Source organism: Paroedura picta, chromosome 14, assembly GCF_049243985.1.
Source record: "Paroedura picta isolate Pp20150507F chromosome 14, Ppicta_v3.0, whole genome shotgun sequence".
Taxonomy (NCBI): domain Eukaryota; kingdom Metazoa; phylum Chordata; class Lepidosauria; order Squamata; family Gekkonidae; genus Paroedura; species Paroedura picta.
The window spans coordinates 32,342,597-32,367,489 of record NC_135382.1 but is presented as its reverse complement, the minus strand read 5'-3'; the positions used below and the strand labels follow the sequence as shown (position 1 = coordinate 32,367,489).

The window sequence follows — 24,893 nt, the reverse complement described above, 5'->3', positions numbered from 1 at the left end:
CAAGAAAGCTAAAATGGAGTACTTGCATTATCGTACATTTTTGGAGTTTGGCAACCAGAGACTCATCTTGGCAAGAGCACACTCTGAAGATGGAGCCTATAAAGACGCATTTAGACCTGTTCGTAGTATTGCTCTTCCATTTGTAAGCCTAGCTGTACATTTACTAGCTGTATGTTGGAAAGGGCCCAGCTTTGGTGTGCAAACGTAGACCAGGTTGAAGAACTTTAGTCCCATTTATCAGGCCACTGGATGACTCTCTTAATGCTGATTGTTTCCACCACAGGAAACGGTCCTTCTGATTGTTGCGCCAACCCCTATCTATCCCACCAGAAATAGACTGTTGACCCTGATTTATTGCTTGAGCTTTCATGCAAGTTAAACTGCCTGGAATTCATGACTCTCTTTTAAATAAGACTGATTTCCAACATCTCAGCCATGCCCTTTTCACATCCAGATCCCAGATATCTTGTGTTGCTGGCATGGATCTCCCTTATTAAAATGTACTTGCTTTTGAACCTTCTTAATTTAATGCACCAGTAAAACAGCATCCTATATTTATGTATTCAGATTGTATACCTTGCTTTTTTGCACAAGGGGGGCCCCAAGTGCCTTTCAGCATCATTCCCCTTTCCTTCTTTTTGTCTGTGAAGTTCCTAACATTCCTTCTGAGCCTTTCCCCTCATCTCCTTTATGTCTCACATAAAGGCCCTCTCTTCCCCGCTGTGAGAACTCACTCTTATCTACCTGTGTCCTTGGTCTGTCTAGTGTGTGCTAGAAATTTACTTTCGAAAACAACAGTCAGGGCAGACTGAGTATCTCCTAGGATTCGCACCTTTTAGATCAAAAGTCTTTCCTATGTGAACCCATCTTCCCACCTAAATTGCCCCCCTATATTGCCACCCAAGGTGACTACCTATGCTTGTCTCTGTCAGTGCCTGTGTCTACCATGCTTTGTCCTGTTTCGCCTTATGGAATCCTTTCCTCTATTGCCCAAGTTATCTCCCAGAAATTTTGCCTGGGGGTGGGATGGGAACAGGGGGCTTAGTAGGTGGGTAGAAGGGCCTGTGTCAGTGCTTGGCTCTTGCAACCCTTTTTTGCATGCCCAAAGAAATGCCAATTGCCTCATTGGGATGGGGAAACAAATTTCTTCCAGGCCAGACTAGCCAGAGATTCTGGTTTGGGAAGAGGGCATCATCTGGGCATGGAATTGAGGTCACTGTGAGTGGGCTGTGAGTTTCCTGCATTCTGCAGGGGGTTGGACTAGATGACCCTGGAAATCCCTTCCTACTCTATGATTCTATGGAGCAAATGGGGGATCTGTAGAAGAACAAGGTAAATGATGGAAATTACACCTTCTCTTCTGTTAATGGCAATTTTAATCTGAATCCAACCCTTAACACCCTTCATGACTGAGCAGGTATCTGAACACAGGGCTCTCCATTTAAAAAAATACTCATCCCATCGCCACAATACCTTCTCCCATAAAATTCTAGTCCTCTTTGTACTTTTTTTGTGCATTCCCTCTGATATTATATATCTCAAAATATTCAGTTCTAAATAAAAGCCTGACTAGAATCCTTGGAGGAAAGGGATTTTAGAAAACCCCTACATGATAGTATTCATCTGGGCTGCATAAAAAAATGTAAAGCTTCTCCCTTAAACCAGAAGTCGCTAAGCCCTGAAATACCAGGCCAGAATTCTGAGGACAGGCTTGAATCTTATCCCTTGTAATCATGGAATTGTTCTCATTGAGGGGACGATGCTGAAAGGTGGTTAAGTAGGCTGTGTTTAAGAAGATAATAGACAGGCTGTGCCTTCTGTGCAGGGGGAAACATTTCTGAGGAACTGTAGCGGACATTTCCAGATTCAAAAACATGAGTTGTGGGAGACAAATCCACAAAATGGCAACAAGATTTATATATATAAATATATATTAAGTCTTGTTTTTGAAGGACAGAGAAATGAATTCATTTGTAAGTAGCCCATATCAAATTCTCCCTGCCCTCAATGTTGACAATTTGGTCTTTTTGCCTCCATGAACGAGAACATTGGAAGCAAGTTCTACAACCAAAGACAGGTCCCCACCCCCACCATGTCATTTTCTCAACATCAAGTGGCCCCCATCAAGTGGGTTTATGAAACCCAGATGTATACTCATCATAGGTTTCCCCGACAGGCCTAACGGTGGCTTGCAGGGTCATTCAAGGTCAGGAAAACAGGGTACGGGGGACGGCTGAACCTCTTACACCACTTCCCTGATACAGATGGAACTCCACAAAGATGGGAATTGAGGCTGTGACTGGACACTGAGTTTCCCCTGGACCCAACCTGTGTACTCTGTGTTGTGTGAACTGGCATTTAAGCGGTCCATGCAAAGAACCCTTATGATGTCATTGTGATATTTAGTTATTAGAGGGTTATTAGAGGGTAGAGGGTAGTTATGCACATATTGAAAGTCTGTCTTCCCTTTGAAGTATTGCTATGGAACCTGTCCACAGCTGGGACAGTAAACAGGTAATAGGAGTGAGGAGAGCTGGATGCTATATCTTGAAGGGAGTATGAATCAAGACCAGTTTGTCTAACCCAGGGGTAGTCAAACTGCGGCCCTCCAGATGTCCATGGACTACAATTCCCAGGAGCGAATGCTGGCAGGGGCTCCTGGGAATTGTAGTCCATGGACATCTGGAGGGCCGCAGTTTGACTACCCCTGGTCTAACCAATCTGTGCAGGGCTGGCACATTGCCCCCCTTCTTCTCAGTGTCTCCATAGCTGTGTGTTGTCTGAATTCTTCACTGCAGCCATTAAGACCCTGATTTATGAATGACCCCCACAAGACTCCTTAGTGCTGGTTGTGTGGTGGCCCGCCAAACTGCAACTGCCAACGAATCATTCGGAAAACCCATTAGTTGTACGCACGATACTATCTGGGATGAACAGCCCGGGTCAGCAATGCAGAAGGTGGTTGTGTGAATGAGCCCTCATTTTAGCCGAGCCATCAATTAAAAGGAGTACTTGAATCAAGTTGATTTCTCAATTACCACAAAAACATTTTTTTTTAAAAGATGACTGAATTTTGCAAGTTACTATATTTCATAGACAGTTTTTCCCAAAAATGTCTGAAATGCAAACCATCAGAACTTTTTAAAAAAAACTAAATATGATGGTATAATGTTAACAGTCTGTGGTGGGTGGGGGTATTTACACTGTTCACATGTATCAACGGTAGATAATAGGATATTAAGTTTTTTGTAATATTATGCAATATTTAAATTTATATTGATTTTTTTCCCCTCCCATTTCATGTGTAGTAATTAATTTTGTCTTACTGACAGATGATTCTCAGTGACTGATTTTCAAGAGAAAATACAGACAGGTATTTTTTAACATTTTGCTTTAATTCAGATGGTTTATATTTGTGGGCTTGCTTTCGGTAAAGGGGCAATTATTCAGGCTGTGTTGTGAATGGAGGCCTAACCATTATTTAGAGCTTGACTAGCGCCTATTAACACCTACCCTTATAAAAACCTTTAAAGTGGGAAGAAACAGTTAAAATCTCGCCACGTGCTGTACCAAGCACATAGCTAGCTGCGTGCTCACATGCATGTACATATCTCTTTCATTAATCATTAAAGTATGAAAAGGGATATCCTAAATTTTCCCCACGTTGGGTTGGATCCTTTGGATCTGCTTCACCACCAGAGATGGTCTGGTGGAAATCCCCTTTTGCCAGAAGAGGTTGCCTTTGACCATGGAATGGTTCTGCAGAACTAAGCTTTCAGTAATACCAAATGGTACAGACATTCCCAGGCTTAATATCTGGAAAAAAAACAAACTCCCTGAATATGTGGACAAGACTTGTCCAGAAGTCATATTCTTGACTTGCTAGCTTTCCCAAGCAGGGAGGGTATTCCTCTGCTTTCATCAAGGAGCACTCAAACATGCTGTTTCCTCCGACTCCAATTTGCAGTGGTACCGTTTTGAAAGAGCCATACTGCATGAGATGTCTGCAAACGTAGCTTGTCTTAACATGTGACTGCTTTTGGTTTCCCCTGCATGTCTTTTCCCCTTGCACACCCCACCCCTTTCAGTCCTTGATCTCTCTCCCCTGCCCCCCAGTACTGTTGGTCATGCTATTCTGTTTGTGCATCTTTGCTCTGAATTTGTATTGTGGACGTTTGAGCATTTGAAGTGGTGTTTTACTGAGTCAGATCATAGGTCTGTCTAGCTCAATGTATTCTGATTGACAGTAGTTGTTGGGGTTCAAGACAAGCCTCTTAAATCGTAAGTACCAGGGACTAGACTTGGTACCTTCTGCATGCCAAGCCTGTTCTTTACCAGTCTTTGTTCAAAGAAATGGGCCTTTGGTCACTTTTAATGTGATGTGTAGTGCACCCTGCGTCTTCAAGTGGAGATCAAGCACCTGCCTTCGGGGTTGTCCAATGACGGGCCTTAGCTTTTCTGTGTAGGGACGAGGAACGTAGAAATACATATGCCAGCTTAATGAACATTCATCATGCTGCACCATACAGTCAATGTGTATAAAAAACTTGAGGCAGATGTTTGAAAGTATCAGTGCTCACCGTCGTTTTGTTTGCGCACGGACCATGTGTCATGCAGATGTATCTAACGCCACGGCCTTTATAAAGAATTTGACTAGTCCAGGGGTAGTCAAACTGCGGCCCTCCAGATGTCCGTGGACTACAATTCCCAGGAGCCCCTGCCAGCGAATGCTGGCAGGGGCTCCTGGGAATTGTAATCCATGGACATCTGGAGGGCCGCAGTTTGACTACCCCTGGACTAGACATTCAGTCTAATAGTTTTTAGGTACAGATATGTTTAGCGTTACTATTCCCCCCCCCCCCATGGTGACCCAAATGCTTGATGGAAGCAAAGCACTGGATGAGCTGGAATCCTAAGAACGCTTCTCCGGACACGGACTAAACTGGGATTTATTTCTGAGTAGACCTGTTTAGGACTGCTCTCTTAATCTTAATCGGGAGAGATTTGTATTCTATCATGTATTTTGGGGCAAGGGTGGGGATGTACGCTGAAGGCTGCAAAGAATAGGGGCTAGGAGGACAAAACTGGGAGTCCAAGGAACTGAGCAAGTCATGAGATTTGTTTATTTAACAATATTTGGGTTGGGTCTATGTGATGTGAGTGGTGTGTCCAGATGCCACTTTCAACTGAGGATCTATATTGGCTCCTGGCAAACCAGGTAGACGTCAGTCTTGCTTGGTTGATTTCTGTTTGTTTGTCTGGTTTTGCTTACATGTCTGGACCACCAAGGTGTTCTAAACTGATAATGAGCATCAGTGTCTTTTAGGATTAACCCTGAGTTAAGGTCTTATTTAAGGACAAGAGAGATGCCATGACAGGGCATAATCAAAGTCTTGTGGGACGGGATATTTCTTGGCAAGAATTTTAACATCCAGAGTGAGCTAGTGGTCTACCTGCAGTTTGCCAGATTGCACAAATGAAACGCTCAAAACTTTCGAAAAGTAGCCATGCTGGTCTGAAGCAGCAGAACAAACTTTGAGTTTAATGGCACCTTTTAGAGAAACAGTGTAAATGTTTGTGTGCATGCACACTTCTTCAGTTATCTGAAGAAGTGAAATGGCCACCTTGCCAGTGGTGTGACCTGGCCCTCCCTCCTGGTCCTTCTAAGGCCTTCTGCCAGCCACCAGTGGAGGCTGGGCAATGTTCTAGTGACATTGCCCTGGTGACCATCCCGTGGGCGATGTCCTGGTGACATTCTGAGCGAAGACTCAATGTTTCTTTTTTTAACCATAAAGTTTTAACCCACATACCAGAGTGTCGCCTTGACATCCCCAGCATGATGGTGTCACTTTTGATACATGCCAACAGTGACATCTCCACATTGCTGGTGGCGTCGCCTGGGTCTTTCTTCCATTTCTGGTAAATGCTCCTCACCAGTTGCCAGGTGGGACCAGGCCACCTGGCCTTCACACGTTGTACCCTTCCTCCTTGTAATACATTTCACAGAATAAATCTGGACACGCCTGAATCACCATTATTCTGATACCAAACATCACTGCCTGAAATCTATACACCTTCTCCCATTACCCAGTTCCTGAAAGCTCCGCTCCTCTGAGGTATATTATGTTCATTTATTCTAAAATTACTAACCCTGTGCTTTTTTACCAGCCAAGAAGGTCTTTCTGCCCCTTGAGTTAAATATGTCCTATAAAATAGTGGTTATACGCTATAACACAATTGTCAAATTAGCCTCAGCACCCTGTGAAATGGTTGGCAGTTACATCTACCACATGACCCCTTAACGTTTGTGAGAGTCCCAGCATGTGTATCGGAGAAAAATATGAGTCTGCACTCATCAAAGATTTAACTTCTACAGGCTCCATGGTCACAATATTTGTCACAATATTTTAATAAGATGTTTCTCCCAAAAGACGTGGATAACAAAAAAGAATGTCTCAGGTAAATAGGCATCTTTGGAGCGTGTGTTTAGTCACCCGTTAACCTCTCTTCTCTCTTCCACTTATTTCTCATTGGCCTCTGTCTTTAGAGGGAAGACCCTCTTTGATCGAATCTGAAGAAGGCAAAGCTTGCTAAAATCTCTCTCCAGACCTTTGCATGTCACTGATGTTCCTTTATTTCGAGCCTTTCTCTATTTCTGTCTCTATCATTCAACAAATTGTCAGTTCCGTGGCCTCTTGATTCTTACACCTTTCCTATCACCTCTGTGTAAAGAAATTCCTGCTGCATTCCTGCTTGCTTGCTTCTTTTGAACTTCAGTCCACGCTCTCTTGTCTGCTTAGATACGTCTGTCTCTTAAAGATGCTTTTGACTAGCTCTTCCCATGAGCTTTTTTGGGGGAAAGTTTGACTCTGATTATCCACCTGTAGAAGTTTCTTGGCTTTTTAGTAAGAAGCTGGAGAAATTTGGGGCTGGTTACTCAGCAGAATGTTCACTTTTCTTTGATTAATTGGTGAGACTTTAAAGATAGGCTGCAGTCTTAGTCCTGGGAGTAAGCCCACTGAATAAAATGGAACTTATTTTCAAGTAAATCTGCTTTCTCTGCCTCTGCTTGAACTTCCTGTGCAGATATACACACAAACACGGTTTCTAAATGTTTGGATGGCTGTTACCTCTTATCCCAAATCATTTTAAACATAAATTTGCCTGCTTCAACTGTGCAAATTTTATCGAGCTTTTGTAAGACTTTGTGCACATCTGGAATTGCATTCTTTGATTCTTATTCAGCCAGTTTTCCAGAGTACTGCCTTATTACCCGCCAGTTTGCATGGCACAGGTCTGCAACGAATATTCTCCTGAGTTTTGCAAAACACGCCTAGTCCGTTTGACTAACTTTGAAGCAACGTATTATGCCAGGCCTATATAGCTGCATGATGGGCCTGCATTGTTATTTGTGATGTTGATTCCGGTTTAAGGTAATTTTACTTTTCTTCAGATTCATCTATGTGAGATAGATCGCAATCCCAAGATAATCACGTTTTTTTAGTCTTCTGTGGAATGGAATCAAATGTTTCAGCCAGTGCTTTTTGGGATGGAGGTGGGAGTGGCAGGACTCACCAGAACAGTGTGCCAGCACAATTTTGGGTGCCTTTTCAGGTGCTGAGGGAAGGAACGGTGAAAAATCAGTGCAAATCACCTTATATGTGAGAACTGGCACCATTTCCTTTTTGCAAAATAGTGGTTTCAGCATTTATTATTATTGTTTTTATTGTTTTTATTGTTTTATTGTTTTATTGTTATTGTTATTATTGTTGTTATTATTATTACCATTACCATTACCATTACCATTACCATTACTATTACTATTACTATTACTATTACTATTACTATTACTATTACTATTTAGATTTGTATGACCTCTGCTCTCGGAGACCCGGCTCGTGGTGGTTTATAGTATTTCAGATACAAATCAATACATTAAAACCATTAAAATCCCCCATTAAACCCCCATAGAACAATAACTCATGAACATGGCAATATAATAATCAACAACTGTTCTCACTGGCAATCAGATGGATAATTGGGCATAGGATGGATCAATCTGGGAATCCGTGCCAGTCTAATGCTGGCCTCTGTCCCTAGGGGAGAGGGGACCCGAACTTAGCCCCCAGGCCACCACCCGGACTTCCCAAAAAAACAAGCAGCAACCGGTGTTACTTTATTGTGAGTCCTGACAAACTACATTTTAAAGCTCTGTTCTTTGAATGGTTGTTTTTCACCTTGCTTATCATACGTGAAAAGAACCTAGAGTGCATGGTACAGCGAGATGATGCTAAATTCTTTGATTTCTCCCCACAGAACTGTAGAAGCCTCCTTATGGGTGAGGAGGACCTAGAGGTCCTCCCATAGGTCACAATCCACATTTCTGCTAGGGTGAAGTGAGCTGGGAGTACACCTGGGAGCCTGCATTGTGTGTACTGCTCAGCTACGATGCAACAGCCGCCAGGGTGACTCCTGATATGTTGGAAGGAGCTACTGCCACAACTTCTGGCCAAGGCTAGGAAGCATTGGCTGGTGGCTCCTGGCTGGACACTATTTCAATTGGTCAGGGTAGTCATTTGTAGCTCCAAGTGTGGTTGCACAGCTTGTGCGACACTCAGACTTCATCCCCAGGCATTTTGCTTGATCTCATCGCAGCCAAATTGTGATGTCTCTTTGTTCTTTTAGTGTCAGCTTAAGAGACAAGTGTTGACATTTGGTTTGGGGTCTCTGCCCCCCGCACTTTTGCACAGTTCACCTCTTCAGTCTGACGTTCCAAACTAACAAGCCAAATCTGAGTGAGTTTTCCATTGACTTAATATGGATAGCAGATAAAGGTTTCAGGTGGTGATGAAACATGACGGTTGTTTTTAATCATGCTCACAGTATCCAATTCTTTTTATACGTGTGACCTTCCCCGCCCCCCATAATCTTCTCTCTTCTTGTGCAGCCCCACATTGGGGCTGTGCTTCCGCAGACTGGTGGTTGAACATTTTCTTTCCAGCTCAATAACTCCCCAAAGGGGGCATCCTTTACATTGATCCAATGCTTCATATGCTCCATCTTCAGGTGCCCCTTCCTTTATCACCACTATGAAGCTTTCTAGTGTACCCTGTTGATTTTCACTATGGTCATTGTGGATGAAAGAAGACTCCTTTTTGTCCATTGAGAATTCATTTTGCACTCCTTCTGGAGTCTCTTTTGCAGGAGGCAAGCAGCCCCATCATCCGGGCTCTCCTTGGTTGTTGTGCTTGTAGTCCCTCATCATGGTATCCAAAGCACTGTTTTTTAAAAATGTCCAAAATGTGGAACAAAAACAATGCACATTAATGAGCATGAACCCTGCCTCTTGTTTAGGAGAGGCCCACACTGCTTGAGCTTGTTCAGTTTGCCAGTGCTTTACCCTGATGGCTTAGTCAGATAGGGCCTCCAGGCTGAAAGCTGCATGGTGGGAGAAGACTTTGTCCCTCGTGTTTCCTTCCAGGGTGACTCCCAGCTCAGACCAAACTATATTCCCTTGGCTCTGATTGCTGAACCCTATTCCAGGCCCCCATTGGTCTGTTTGGTTCATATGGGCCCAACTATCAGGATGGCTTTGATCCCTCCAAAAAGGGATGCTAGAAAATGTCCCACAGCTAAAAAGAAAATGTCCCCCAGCTGGCCTGCACAAGTGCAGTCCCAGTGTGAGGCTGCACAGACGACGTTGATGAACAACAGTTACAGGTAAGTGCAACTCTGTTTTCAATTAGTTTTTGTTACGTATGATCTCCTTTTGTGAATCCATGCTGAATATCTTTAATTAAATCATAACTTTCCCTGTTTTGTCCCTGATTAGTATTTCCAATATCTTCCCTACTGCTGAAGTTGAGCTGACTGGTGTTTAATTTCCCTGGTCTTCCCTAGAGCTGTTATTAAGTGTGTTGTCCCATTCATTGGGGCTACCTTCCGTTCTGATATCCTGATTCTCTTAAAATGTGGCCTTCGCTTTTGCATTTGGAACATTTATTTTTGAAAAGAGCCTCTCTTACTTTTTTAAAAAACGGCTTTAGATTTCTATTTTGTCCTCTGTAATCCGTCATTTTTTATGGAAACGGTCATATAATCAGACACCTCTGGATCCAACCCCTTGATGTAAATTCTATCCATTGCACACATTCTGTTCTGTGGCATTACAGCTGTAACAGACTGTTCACGCATACTGTGAATGTGTAAAATGAGCGTGCATGGCTAAGGAAAACAAGAATGTTAGACAGACAGCAACAATCAATTCAGAATCTTGGATTTAGCCTCCATTAATCAATTTGCCCAGACCCGGATAGCCCAAGCTAGTCCAATCCGATCAGGTCTCAGAAGCTAAGTAGGATTGGCCCTGGCAAGTATTTGGATGGCAGATCTCCAAGGAATATGAGGACCTCGACACCGAGGCAGGCAGTGGCAAGCCACCTCTGAATGTTTCTTGTCATGAAAGCCCTAAGGGCTTGCCACAAGTCAGCTGTGACTCGACAGCATTTTCCACTACCTATCCAACGAAAGTTCTTCGCAAACGGGAAAGATTGTAGTGCATTTGCTTATGAGCGCAACTCCCTTTATTGTTGTTGCTTGTTGCTAGGTGCGAAGTCGTGTCCGACCCATCGCGACCCCATGGACAATGATCCTCCAGGCCTTCCTGTCCTCTACCATTCCCCGGAGTCCATGGAAGCTCACACCGACTGCTTCAGTGACTCCATCCAACTCCCTTTATAGGTTACCTTTACTCAGACTTCATTTATTCAGAGGCTGTCTCCAGGTCATATCTCTTCAGTCAGCCACGTAGTGAAATCAGGGATGGGGGACCAGGTGGTAGGCGAATGATTACTTTGCAGAAATCCGGAGGGAAACCTGTGTCAGTCCACCGAACACCAGGCATCATTTTGACGCTTCCCATGCCTGCCCAAGGAGTATCAATTCTGAGCCAATCAAAGCATTAAAACGTATCCCTCTTACCGCGATGCTAACGAGCAAGTTCTGAAATGAGAGCACACTGTCCTAAACATGGCTGTAGAAATGTAGGAATGTAAGTGCTCATATCACAGCCCATGTGTAGGATGTAGCCTGTGACTGATTGAAAGTCTTACTGTCTTCGAAGGGACTAAATCAGTTTAAATCCCAGTTTGGATTAGCCGGCCTTTGGGCGGTGAGTTAGATCCTTTTAACAGGTATGTACACGTTCCTATGAACAGCTTTAGAAATCAACCCTGCAATTTGGTGAGTGTGTGTGTGTGTGTGTGTGTGTTTTAAAGGCTGTCCTTAATTCACCCATAACATCTCCCCCCTCCTCCGCCAAAAAAATGGCTACAGACATCATGGCATTCATTTCTTCTGGAAATGTATGAAACCCGAGCGTGATGGAGTCACTTGAAGCTGAAGTAGCTGTCTGAATATTCCACTCCCCCTCCCTTTATTTCTGATAAAGTTGGGCACCGAATGCTACCATAATGACATTTTATATCTCCTGTTCCATAGTCTAGCAGAGAGAGCCACAGGTGTTCCATTGGAATTACTCACACATTTGTAGAATTGGACATTCTGTCATTAAATGGACTTAAAACTAAAAAGCCTTTGTCTGTGGAAAGTGACCAATAGCGGGAGACTCTGGATTATCTGATATCCCATAACTTAATCATATGGCTCTTAAGAGTGAGGGATAAACAGCTGTGTCTCACTAATATGCATGCAATATGTGTAAAGTGATATGCTTTAATTCTAAACTTGTTTTCAGCATGAAGGGGGGGGGCGGAAAGCATTTAGACAAGGAACATAAAGATTCGGCATTAACCATTTTTGTTCCTAGAGGCGAAATTATTTGTCACCTGCTATTTATTAAGACTGCCTATTGACTCCATCAATATGTACCGTAAAAGAAGCGTAGCAATGTTTTCAAACTTGGAGTGTAAAGTTTAGGAGATCCAGCTCTGTTAATTATTCTAATTGTTCTCTCAGAAACCATAAATCTAAAAAAAAAAGATTTTTTTTTAAAATATAAAAAAGAACAGTTTCCAAAAACCTATATGGGTTTCCCTTTTTTTAAATTATTTCATTAAAAAAAATAAAATGCTACTAGATATATGCTTTTGAAATCTAATTGTCTTTGTTAATTGATAGTTTGTGTGGGTTTCATTTCTTATGACTTAAGTATGTGTGCTTTAATGATATTAAAAACTAAGACAAAGAAACTGTAGATTAGAGACTTTATTTTCAGGGTAAAATGATACGGATAAGTGAGCGTCAACTGACCAGAAATTATTTGCTTCTGTCTGTTAGACACGTAATGGAGTCATTTAACTAGTCAAATTAGGAGCTGTAGAAATGCACTATGCTTCATTACTGAGTTCGAATGGGCACCATTTTACATTTACGTCAAAAATTATCTCATAGGAAATTAATGTTTTCATTGTGCCGAAACACCAAAGCAATGCAGTATTAGCACCACCTAGAGGGCATTTCAAAACATTCCTAACAAAATGTTGTGGGTACAAGCGTGTGTGTGTATGTGTGTGTGTGTGTAAAAAAAAGAGAGAGGAAAACAATGATCAATACTTTACAACTGTTAAGTGGATCAAGCCATCACTCAACACTAAAAGCATTAGTTCTTTTTTTTTAGATGCATCAAGTTAGCTTTGCTTAACATCAAAATATGAAACTGTAGTTTTTGAATTTTTGTGAAACTTAACATTTGCAGACAACGCATCCTACCTATAAGCATGGTAGCGTGTCTGTAGTATAGAGATATTTCTTTTCTTGAAATCCATAAAATTCCCCCATATGAAGTCTTCTTCCCACAAGAAGAAGACTGCTTGTTGAGAACTACTTAAAACTAGAGATATCTAAGACATTTTAACATTTTCATCTGATGTTAACATGAAAAATATATTTCTTAAATATATGCTTTTGAGATTGTCATCCTTATCTGTTCCAGTTACACATCTTGATAGTCCTTCTACCTTTCCTCCTGGTGTCACTGCTGATCTTGAAGATGACCATTAGGTTGAATCCAACAACTCCCTTCTGCTATTTGATGGATCATTAGCTTAGGGAAGAATTCTTTCTACAGTAATGGAAGTCTTCTTCCAACAGTGGAAGGCATCCATGATAACAGGAGAGTTTCTTCTCTTGAAGGCAGAGTCTTTACTTAACAGAAAGGAGTAATTAGACCCAACCCACTCTCTAATACTTGCAATTTAGGGAGCTGTGTTCAAATATTTTCATAGTCTATCTCTTTAGGCTGAGTGATTGGAGACACCAAAGGACAGCTACACTCTCAGGTTTCGTAGTGGAACCACGATAAAGTTGGGAATACAATTTTCTTCGTTTTGCTTATTTCAGTGCTTTTTATACACTATCTTTGTGCCCAAATGGGTCCATGTATAGCACATGAAGGACTTGGAGAAAAAATGCAAGTCAGAACCAGAAAAAAATGTGATTCCCAGCAGCACACTGGAAACATGATCTGACTGTCCACTTTTTGACATTTTAAAGTCACCCTAATATCGTTGTACATTAGCATTTACTCGTGGGGAAATGTTTCCTATAATGTGCCACCTCATAATGACAACTGGTATTTACCATATCAGGTGAAAAGCCTAGGAGCTAGCAGGCTCCCAGATGGGGTCAATGCGAGTTGTTATCATGTTGGATTAGGGGGGGGCATTCAAAGAAATGTCCGCTATGTGAAATTGACAAGGTAAAATCATCTCACCCTGATTTTTGCCATCACAAAGCGGAAAGGTGGACTTTCTCCCGAGTCAGTCCAATAAAAGTCAGCTTGGTGTGTGATAGAGAAGGCTGGGAAGAGGAATTTGCACAGTGTACCACATGGAAAGATATGTGAGGGGTACATGTCTGCACTCGTAGTGCGCACATTGCCTTCACCCGATTTCCACATTGCCCTTTACTTCTAATTTGTTTCCAAGGCTACCACCAAGTCAAATTCAACCCATCATTCCTTACATGTGTGTTGACCTGCCAGACCTGTGTGTTGACCTGTTTTTGGAAGTTCATCAACTCCCTGGTGTGCCAGCATGGCAGGCTGTGTTTTGACTTGTTGGGTTATAAATTAGTATTGGGCACACTTTTGATAGCAAATGTGGCATATTAAGTTACAGCAATAGTAATTTATAGCAAAGTCATGGAGACCTAGTTTCAAGTCCCTGTGGTACCCTGAACCGCAATAGGTACCCTAAGTTAGGCACATGGCCTTGGCCTGATCTTCATACTTCATACAGTTGTGAGAAGTGAAATGGGAATGCTCCTCGAACTTGGCTCAAAGAAAGGATAAATATGTGAGAGAGATATGTCCTACTTGTACGTATCAAATGTGCATTCATCTTCACCTACACCCACACCCACACCCACACCCCCATGCTAGGCCCTAGTGCTGTATTTCCCATTTACTGGCTATTCCTTGACAGCCCAGTCATCCCAATAAGTGAGGACAAGGGATGGTGTGAAATGGGACTTTATCGTTCCTTGTTTGCATTATTGGGAACATTTCCTGAAAGCCACAGTGTTTTGAAGTTTCAGATTGTAAAGCATTTCTTCTTTAGCTTTCTGTTGCCTTTAGGGTCCTTTTTGGTGACTGTGTGTTTTTATCAGTCTTGTTATGCAAGAGTTGATCTTGGCGCTAGAGTTGATCTTGATATGATTGTTGTTGTTGCTATCGTTCAATTTGTGGGAAAGTATTGTATTAATATCTTGATAAATTATAAGCATTTTTAATCCTTACAGAGAAATCGTGGCCCACTACAAACTGTTGGTAACCAGTGCAGCATGAACTCAACATGGCTTTTAACCATGTGCTAAATGCTCTATCACAGGCTTTCTCAACCAGAGTTTCATGAGACCCTGGTGGCCCTGGAATATTTGTTAAATATTTATCGGGTGATATGACCATATATGGCCATGTTGTCTGCCCCTTCCCCAAATAGCCAATATGGGCCTGGAGGGGATGGGAGGGGTGTTTGTCCACAGCTATGCTTCCCAACTTCATTCTGCACATTCACGCCACTTCTGGGGTTTCTCGAAGCCTGAAGAATATTTCAGGGATTTCTCACTGGTAAAAACATTGAGAAAGGATGATCTATAAGGTTGCCACAATGAGCTTCTAGCCTTAAGTCCCATTGAAACTATCTGAGTAGAGTTCTGAGTGGACCTTTGCATCAAGCTTGGGGAAGGAGAAATAGATGTATTTGGCCACAGTACGAAGGGTCCAGGTATCTTGAGCCTTTGGTAAGGGCAGTATATAAATATAATAAATAAATAAATAAAATATCTTAGCCTGTAAGTCCACCACCACCACCACCACAATAGTAATAATAATAATAATAATAATAATAATAATAATAATAATAATAATAATAATAAAAATTATGTGCTGTCAAGTCTCAGCTGACTTATGGTGACCCTCAAGTGGCTTTCAAAACAAGAGACTAGCAGAGGTGGCTTGCTGTTCTCTTCCACTGCGTGGCAGATCTAGTCTTCCTTGGTGGTCTCCCACCTAACGACTAATCATGGCCAGCCCAGCTTAGCTGAATTGTCTGGGTTATTGAGGCTGCTGTTACTTTGATGTGGTGTGTCATTTCAAGAAATTTTATTTGTGGGATGTCTGGGACATGTGTGTTTGGGCACATGCAAGGCTCTACCAGGCACAAAGAATTGAAATGTGGGCCTTGCATTAAGGAAGCTATTTTTGTTGAGAGTAATGCCTGCGGGACTGCATGGAGCGGTGATGTAATGGGAGTGCTTTAGTTTTGGACCTTCATGGAAAATCCTTGTTAAGTGGACTTTTGATAACAGATTTCTCCTGAGAATTATAGCTTGCATTTTCTATGGATGTATTACAACTGTAATTTGTAAATTTGTTTTACTTTGGAGAATTGTGAATCGCCCATTATTAGCAACACGGTAGAAATATCAAGCAATCCACTCCAGGGCCTATTGTGCACACATTGGATAGTGCACTTTCAAAGTGCTTTTGCAGATGGATTTCCCCGTGCAGAAGAGGATAATCGACTTCTAAAGTGCATTGAAAGTGCATTATCCAATGTGTGCAGAAAGGGCCGAAGACATAATCTCTACTAAGCACAATGGAACTTACTTCTAAGGAAACTAGTGTAAATAAGATAGGGCTAGAAACCATTTACATGGTTATGCCTTCCAGTGAAGTGGGTGACATGGCTTCTAGGACACCCATGATTTGCTTTCGGTGGTTGGAGGGCTGGCGTATCACCAGCCATAGCAAATGTTCAAATTCACATAACCAGGGCTTTTGTCATGCTACTGTTATTCAGAATGGAATCCATCTGGGTTTTTCCCCCCCTTAATTCCTTTTGCAAGAAAGAAAACAATAAAAGCCATTCACAAAAGTATGTGGACACAAAGGGCAATAGACTCATAGCGAGAGGAACAAGCCGCATGTCACACGGAACACATCTAGAATTACACTTATCTCTGACACAAATGATCATTTATTCATTAAAATGCTGCCAGCTAACTATAGTTGGGAGACAAATAATTCCATGTTAATTGTGTCAAGTATGTAATCTTTGTTAGTACACTGTATTTTTCATATTTCAACGAGAAGCTCTTCAGGATCCTTTTGAAAAATCAGATAAATTGCTTGCAATATTATTTTTTTCTCACTATCTTGGTTGTGCACCATGCAGTAAGTTCAAGAATAATGACAGTGACTTTACGCCTACTGTTATCACCCTATCGAACGGGCAAGTAGAACAGCATGGCTTGACTTCTTCCAGATTGTGTATGTGTTTTCATATTACGGTGTTGACTTGGAAGTAGATTTCAATGGGATTGGCATTCCAAGAAGAAGAAGAAGAGCTGTGTTTTGTCGGAAAAGGGCCACAAAAGCTAAGCACCAACACAGAAAGGGCACAGTCCCTTCTTCCCACCCACTTACAATCTGCCTAGGTTCTCACCGTCTTACTGCCAACCAACATGGCTATCCCTCTCCTTGAAGCTCACCTGGTACCTCTCTTGTTCTTGTTTAGGTGCCAGGCCAAAAACATTTCCTCTTATTCCACTTTGAATTAAAAGACCTGTTTCTGGCCTGAGAACTGCTGTAAGGCAGGGATCATCAGCCTGTGGTCCTCCAGATGTTCATGGACTACAATCCCCATGAGCCCCTGCCAGCAAATGCTGGCAGGGGCTCATGGGAATTATAGTCCATGAACATCTGGAGGACCACAGGTTGACTACCCCTGCTGAAAGGAACAAACTCATTCTAAGGTACCGAGTCATCGGATGCCGCTTTTGTGTTCCTGCTGGGGTGTTTGCTGGGAGATATTTGTTAACTTTTAGAGTGTTGTGCTTTTATTATGTTTTAGTTTCTATGCTGCCTTCAACAGACTCTCTGGAGAAGCAACTTAATTGACATTTTTGAAATCCATACATGATATTCAAGAATCTCGTTTAAACCCCGAAATCTGACGTGTATTTTTCTGGAAATAAGTACCATGTTTCCATATAACGTGTTAGGAGTCGTCGTGTCGGGTTCACTTTGCTAGAAAATTTCGTAGCGACGTCAACCTCCCAAAAATGTCTCAGGGCCTTGCTGTGTGTATTCTTTTCTCCTCCAGCAACAGAAATCTACTTTACCCACTGACATGAAACTTGTCTGGCGGCTGTGCAATGCTTTAGCTTTCATGTTATGTTTACCAAGGCTAGACTGGAGGATCAAATAATTTATAACCATTCCTGTTGGGTTTTATGTAATAACTTTGGAACTCATATAAAGTAATGATCCACAAACTCTTTTAATGTTCATTATAAAATATGAAATATTTCTCAGAACCATAGCAATTATGTGACCAGACATAACTGTTTCACACATGAGTACATACAGGGAGGTTTAACATAACTTTATTATCTTCCTGTCTTTTCTTCTCATTGATGTGATAATAGTGTTTTAATATTTTTCTAGAGAAAAGTTAAACAATTTCAGAATCTCTGCTGAGGCCTAGTTTATTGGTTTTTGCAATAGAGTACTCAAGAATAATTGTATTTATGATTAGAATGACACTAATAAACGGTGTATGCATAGAGGAGCAAATGCCCCAACATATTTTTTTTATATAATTGTGTATGTATATGCCACTATATTGTGCACAAAACTGAAGGAGACAGAGGAAATGAAATATTTATAATCAGCCTATTCCTCTAGGTGTTTCTCATCTGCCTATCAACTGCAATTTATATGGCATCAAAGCAGTCCAGCAATTTACATGAGGGTCAGTTGGTCATAGTTGGGCTGGCAAAAACACGCTGCAAAAGGTGGATGATATTATTTATTTACTTTATCTATGAACCCTGCTGATCCACCATCATAGAAATCAAGGTGCTGGATTTACAGGCACCACTGTTTCTAACCAAGCATTGACCAGACCAGACTTTCTCAACTTTTTTACCCATGGAGAAACCCCTGCAACATTCTTCAGGCTTTGAGAAACCCTAGAAGTGATGTGATCCTGCAGAATATGGGTGGGAAGCAGAGCTGTGGACACTCCCACCTATGGCCCCGCCCCTTCCACCCCCCTCTCCAGGCTAGACATGTTGAAGAGGGGGCCAACTTGTTTACTACAATTTTAGAGGCAAGGACTAGGAGCTATGGATTCAGATTACGGGAAAGGAGGTTCCATTAAATATCAAAAAGCATTTTCTGATGGTGAGGAATGTATGTAGATGGGATATGCTTTAAGTCCCTGAGAAGGGGGAGGGCTGGACTAGATGGCCCTTCGTGGTCTCTTCCAGCTCTGTATGATTCAGAATCCAAACTTTGTTGGCCTCAAAGGTGCCCATGGACCGATGCTTCAGACCAACACTGCTGCCCACTTGAATTTAGCTTCATTGGAAGTACCAGTCCAGCTGCTACAGCTGTCTTCTGCTGGCACCAGAGATGCCATTGCAATGTGGATGGCTGCAGAATATCTATCCTATGGATATCCAGCACCAGCTTTTTCTAGCCAATCAGCAGCTAAAAGCTGCAGCAGCAGCCCCCAGTACCAGAAGAAGCAACCTTATGGGATCCAGGTATCATGGGAAGGCCAGGCATAGACCAGATTCCTGTGTTGATCATTCAGTCAGGGTTTATGGTTAAAAGGACCTTCATTTCTTTGATAAGCAGCCTTGATGCACCATTATGATAATCAGCATCATCTTCTAGTTTGAACAACTGTTCTCAACAACAGATACATTTGGGCTGGTATGGCCATAAGGAAGATTTGTGGCTCCATGATAGAGCATGTGCATTGCAGGCGGAAGGACCCAAATTAGATTATGTTAAATAAAATATTTTGTCATTTTTGAATTTCAAAATGCCTCAAGTGCCAATTGATTTGTTTCAGTTAAAGCCGGCTCCTGATCTTTCCTTCAGGTTCCTGGGCTGAACACACTGCCAAAATATTATACTGTAACAGACAGCAAAGAAGAAAACCTATTACTATGGTCGCTCAGTCAGTGAAGTGGGTAGTATGGAGGGGAAATCTTGCCTCTGAGGGAGGGAAATGGACGAGGCTATCAAAGGTAGCGCCATGTGTTTGATTTCTATTGGGCATGCACAGTTATAAACCTCAGCAGTCTTTTTTTCCCCTGAACAGACTGGCTACGTTCCACCAAACATGACCCCTCCTGTGATTTCTATTCCATCCAGCGTGAGGAGACAGGACTAGATGGCCTCCCATGTTGTTTTCCTTCAGCCTTCTTTTTGTATCTTACCGTTGTCTTTGATGTAGGAAGTCGCATCCCTGTCTGTAGGCCTCAGTGTTCATTTGCCCCTGATATTTGTAGAAGTGTTGACTGTCAATATCGTTAAGCGTGCATCTGGCACACTCACGTTAGCTCGTCCACAAGGCTGTCTCCGGAGATTCGGGAGATGTCATTCCTGTCTCAAGTGTTGGAGTGATAAATACATGTGTACCCTGGACATGTGACGCCTCCCTGTCATGTGCCTTTGTCAGTGGACAGCAACTCCTGTCATTCCGTTATGAGACCTAACGCAAAGCACACATCCCCTTGACACGCTATCAATGACGGAGCTAAACCGGGGGGGGAAAAGTTTGTGTCAGCTGCCCAGCAGAATCCAAGCGTTTCTGTCTTGATAACCGATGGGACGTGATTTCTTCTCACTCGCTCACTTACGCACGTGGGCGGAGGCTTGGCGAGAGCCCCGTTCTCGTCCTCAGGTCTTCTCCCCCGATGAAGAAATGACTTGCGCCTTATCAGGGATTTTAAATATTTATTTGTTTGCTTTTTGCGCATTGGGAATGGCAGCAGGACCGCAGCATAGCAGCCCCGGCTACTTATAGCAATATCCTGGAAAGCAGCAAAGCTCACATTGGGTCCCAAAGAGAGTGAGCTGCCTCATGAATGATGGGAAATGTTTAACAAACATATTGGATCCAATTTGTGCGGTGTTGAGAAGGGGGGCGTTTCACTGCTGACCGAAGCTCAGCATATGGCTTTTGTATGAATGTACTAGAACAGGGGAAGTCAACCTGTGGTTCTCCAGATGTCCATGGACTACAATTCCCATGAGCCCCTGCCAGCAAACGCTGGCAGGGACTCATGGGAATTGTAGTCCATGGAGATCTGGAGGACCGCATGTTGACTACCCCTGCACTAGAATACATATACAGGACCAAAAAAAGTAGAAGAAGTGGGAATTTCAGAGGAGTGTAGTTGCTGGCGGTGGAAACCACTGTCAAATCATGGAAGAATTACAACGACCCTTTAGGGCAGCCTTTCTCAGCATTTTTACCATTGAGAAACCCTTGAAAGAGGCTTTGAGAACCCACAGAAGTGGTGTGATCATGTAGAATATGGTTGGGAAACATAGCTATGGACACGCCCACCTGGGGACCCTCCCTTTCCCAACCCCTCCAGGCCCATCATTGGCTATTTGGGGTGGGGGGATAGGTTGACATGACCGTATAGCCCAAATATTTATATATAAATTGACTCCCTCCCATATAATAAATATTTAAAATATTTATATAAAAAATTAACTCCCATTCAGGAAACCCTTCAAGGGCTGTCAAGAAACCCCAGGGTTTCACGAAACCCCGGTTGAGGAAGCCAGCTTTAGAGTTTTCAAGACAAGAGACGTTCGTCTTAGACTTTGGCCTGAGTTTCAGAACTCTTGGATTGCCCTTTGGGTTAGCCAGTATTCTGATTTTGGACTGGTATTCTGGCAGATTCTCATGGCGTCTCACTACCTTTGTCTGGCCACTGTCTGTAAACAAGACACGGTATGGGGAACCCTCCTCAGGGTCAGTCAAGTCTCACAATATATATAATGCATAGTAAATATATACATAGCCGTTATTCATACCACATGGTGACTACCCTGTGGGCAGGATCACGGGTAGCACATGGTTCCATTATATGCAGTTGAAATATCTGAAAATCTTTATTGTCTACTGGAAATTCATACCAATAGTGATGGTGGATCATTGACTTGCCATTGATTAACACACACACACACACAAAACAAAACATTTCCCCTTCAGCCTCTTCCACATGCCTCAGAGTACACCTGATTTGTGATGATAAATCACTACGCTAATTCCTTAATGTTTAATTATAAGATGGCAATCACACCAAAAAGAAACATTCTGATTGTTCAATGAAAATGCGAAAGTTTTATATTAATCATTATCAATCAACGCATCTTGTAATCTGAAGCACCAATCAAATAGGAGCTGAAACATATTTTTTTTGCACCGCTAATTAGGGTTTGTCTTCTGTTCTTTAGTTGCCAAGAATTTCTCGGAAGGGAGTGTTGGATTTGAGCTGCCTAGAAGGCCTGGGCCAAAATCTAGCGTGTATTCTCTCCCCCATCCCAACCCCATAAACCAGGATTAGTCAAACTGCGTTCGCTGGCAGGGGCTCATGGGAATTGTAGTCCATGGACATCTGGAGGGCCGCAGTTTTACCCCTGCCATAAACAATAGCCCTACAGATAGTGAGATTAGTTTGGACGTTTGTAAGATACTTTGATTTGCAGAGATGTGGTTTGGCTAGTTTGTCAAAGAAAGTATATTCAAATAAATTAAAGGGATGTGAATTAAGGCTACAATTTGGACAGTTACTCCCCCCACCCAGTATTTGTACCCTACTTATTTATCTCTGTGTCCTAAGCACTGTTCAGTTTCCTTTGCAATCACTTAATTCTCCCACTGAAATCCATGCGACTTACATGCGCTTAGCTTTAGCCACATCACGCACAGGGGTTTTTTTTGGGGGGGGGGGAGGTTTAAAGTTGGGATGAGAAGATTTCTTCTACTCCATGCCGTTTCTGTTCCCTAATTTTTCATCTGCCCTGCATTCCGCTCTCCCCGAATGTCATTTTAACGAGGAGAATTTCTAAAATTAATCCTGGCATTAGAGATTGTGCCGTTTGCTGCCAATCCCCGTTCTCTTGCACCGCACCCGCTGTTACCGGTGCAGACATGTGCACTGAGAAAACCCTGCCAAAAGAAAGGGGGAGGGGGGGAGAGAAATCTTGATGTGATAATATTTATGATTAGTGGGGAATACTTTGTGTGCAGTGTTTTACTGAAACACACATGCACTGCTGGGCGCTGATAAAATGCTGCAAGAAAGACGCTCGATGCAACCGTATGTGCAAGCATGTCAATATTTTTTTTCGAGGATGGTGGTGGTGGCAGCAAATAATCAGCATCCATGTGCATTTGCAGTATATGGAGGGAAGAAGAAGAAGAAGAAGAAGAAGAAGAAGAAGAAGAAGAAGAAGAAGAAGAAGAGTTGGTTCTTATATGCCGCTTTTCCCTACCCGAAGGAGGCTCAAAGCGGCTTACAGTCTTTCCTCTCCCCACAACAGACACCCTGTGAGGGAGGTGAGGCTGGGAGAGCCCTGATATTACTGAAGAAGAAGAAGAGCAGGTTCTTATATGCCGCTTTTCTCTACCTGAAGGAGGCTCAAAGTGGCTTACAGTCACCTTCCCATTCCTCTCCCCACAACAGACACCCTGTGAGAGAGGTGAGGCTGGGAGAGCCCTGATATTACTGAAGAAGAAGAAGAGCAGGTTCTTATATGCCGCTTTTCTCTACCTGAAGGAGGCTCAAAGTGGCTTACAGTCACCTTCCCATTCCTCTCCCCACAACAGACACCCTGTGAGAGAGGTGAGGCTGGGAGAGCCCTGATATTACTGAAGAAGAAGAAGAGCAGGTTCTTATATGCCACTTTTCTCTACCAAAAGGAGTCTCAAAAGTGCTTACAGTCACCTTCCCATTCCTCTCCCCACAACAGACACCCTGTGAGGTGGGTGAGGCTGGGAGAGCCCTGTTATTACTGCCCGGTCAGAACAGTTTTATCAGTGCCGTGGCGAGCTCAAGGTCACCCAGCTGGCTGCATGTGGGGGAGCGCAGAATCGAACCCGGCATGCCAGATTAGAAGTCCGCACTCCTAACCACTACACCAAACTGGAAGATGCCATCAGGTGAAAACGAGGACAAACTGCCTGTGAAGGGCATGGTACAAAACTTTGAAAATGAGCACAATGGAAAATTCTGATTACATCCGTTCCCCATTGCAACCCCCCCCCCCAGTAAATTCAGAGAATTGTGAATAAAACCAGATAATTCAGTTTGGAGAAAAATTGAGAAGGGCAGTCGTATGATCAAAAGTAGACATAGGTCTTTGGACACCTTAGAACTAAAGACACTTATTTTAATAAAGATGACGAAGCAGTAAGTTCATGTCTGTGAGAGCCTGTGTTGGAATAAAGGTTTTTTTTAAAAGATGCCCCTAATGTCTAGGTATTTTCTTACTTTATGGAGAGAAATTTAAAGTGTGGAGAATTTGGGAGGTGTCCCGAACTTAGAAACTTGGAAACAGGGTTTCCTGGGCAGTTAGAGGTTTCTGCTTAGATTTTGGGTAGCCTTCTGTATTGATTCTCATTGGAGGATGCTATATCATTAAAATGCAGAAGTGTAAAAATAAACATTAGAAAATAGAAAATAATAACGATGCCATCAAACCCGAGAGAGCTGATAAATTAAGAAGTGTTTATTTCACGATTATTGGACACTATTTCCTGAAGTTATCCGAAGAACGCTTAATTTTAGCTGAGGAATCAATTATTCAATTAACCTTCTTCTCATCAAATATATATTTGATACTTGTGTTGGAAGGTCGGGCTCTAAAAGGTTTATATTGATCGGAGGCTCCATGCCCATATGTCTAGTTATTGGATTTGAACAGTTGGGTATCTAAGATCCACTTGAGTATGGAGATATTTCAGATGCAATCAGTTTTAAGATAATTGTGGTTCTGAAGGATTGTCCCAGGCCAGCTGGTCAGAGATCCCTCTCAGGCGTCCAGATTTCGCATTGATTTTATGTCCCCAAAGCAGCTTAACATTGTTCTCTTCTCTTTCATTCTATCCTCAACACAGCCTTGCGAGGTAGGTTGGGCTGAGAGTGTATGATGGGTCCAGGGTCCACCAAACCTCCTTGGCAGAACAATAATTCGAACCTGGATCTCTCAGATCCTAGTCCAACATTCGAACCACTACACCACACGGATGAACACACAACACTCAAGATCAACTGAAATAGTATCATAGAGTTGGAAGGGATCTCCAGGGTCATCTAGTCTAACCCCCTCCTGCAGAATGCAGGAAACTCACAACTATTTGCCCACTGTGACCCCAATTCCATGCATAGATGATGAACCCCCCCCCAAAAAAAACCCCCAGAATCCTTGGCCAGAAGAAATTCCCAACGTGATCCCAACGTGGCAATTGGCATTTCCCTGGGCATGCAAGAGAGGACCAACCTCATGCACAGTCCCTTCTGACCATCCAATCACCGTCTGCCTTAGT

At 42.7% G+C, this 24,893-nt stretch overlaps 1 protein-coding gene across 14 annotated transcripts in view; it reads left to right on the top strand.

The window, feature by feature from the left end:
* Positions 1-24,893, top strand: part of ZNF536 (zinc finger protein 536) — a 410,578-nt gene that overhangs the window by 338,841 nt on the left and 46,844 nt on the right. The window contains exon 5 of one of the 14 annotated variants that reach the window (XM_077309502.1): positions 3,333-3,373. The exons of the other annotated variants lie outside the window; for them this stretch is intronic. Within the exon in view, the coding sequence (XP_077165617.1) occupies positions 3,333-3,346 (14 nt within the window). The 3' untranslated portion in view covers positions 3,347-3,373. The remainder of the gene's footprint in view (positions 1-3,332; positions 3,374-24,893) is intronic. 14 annotated transcript variants of the gene reach the window in all.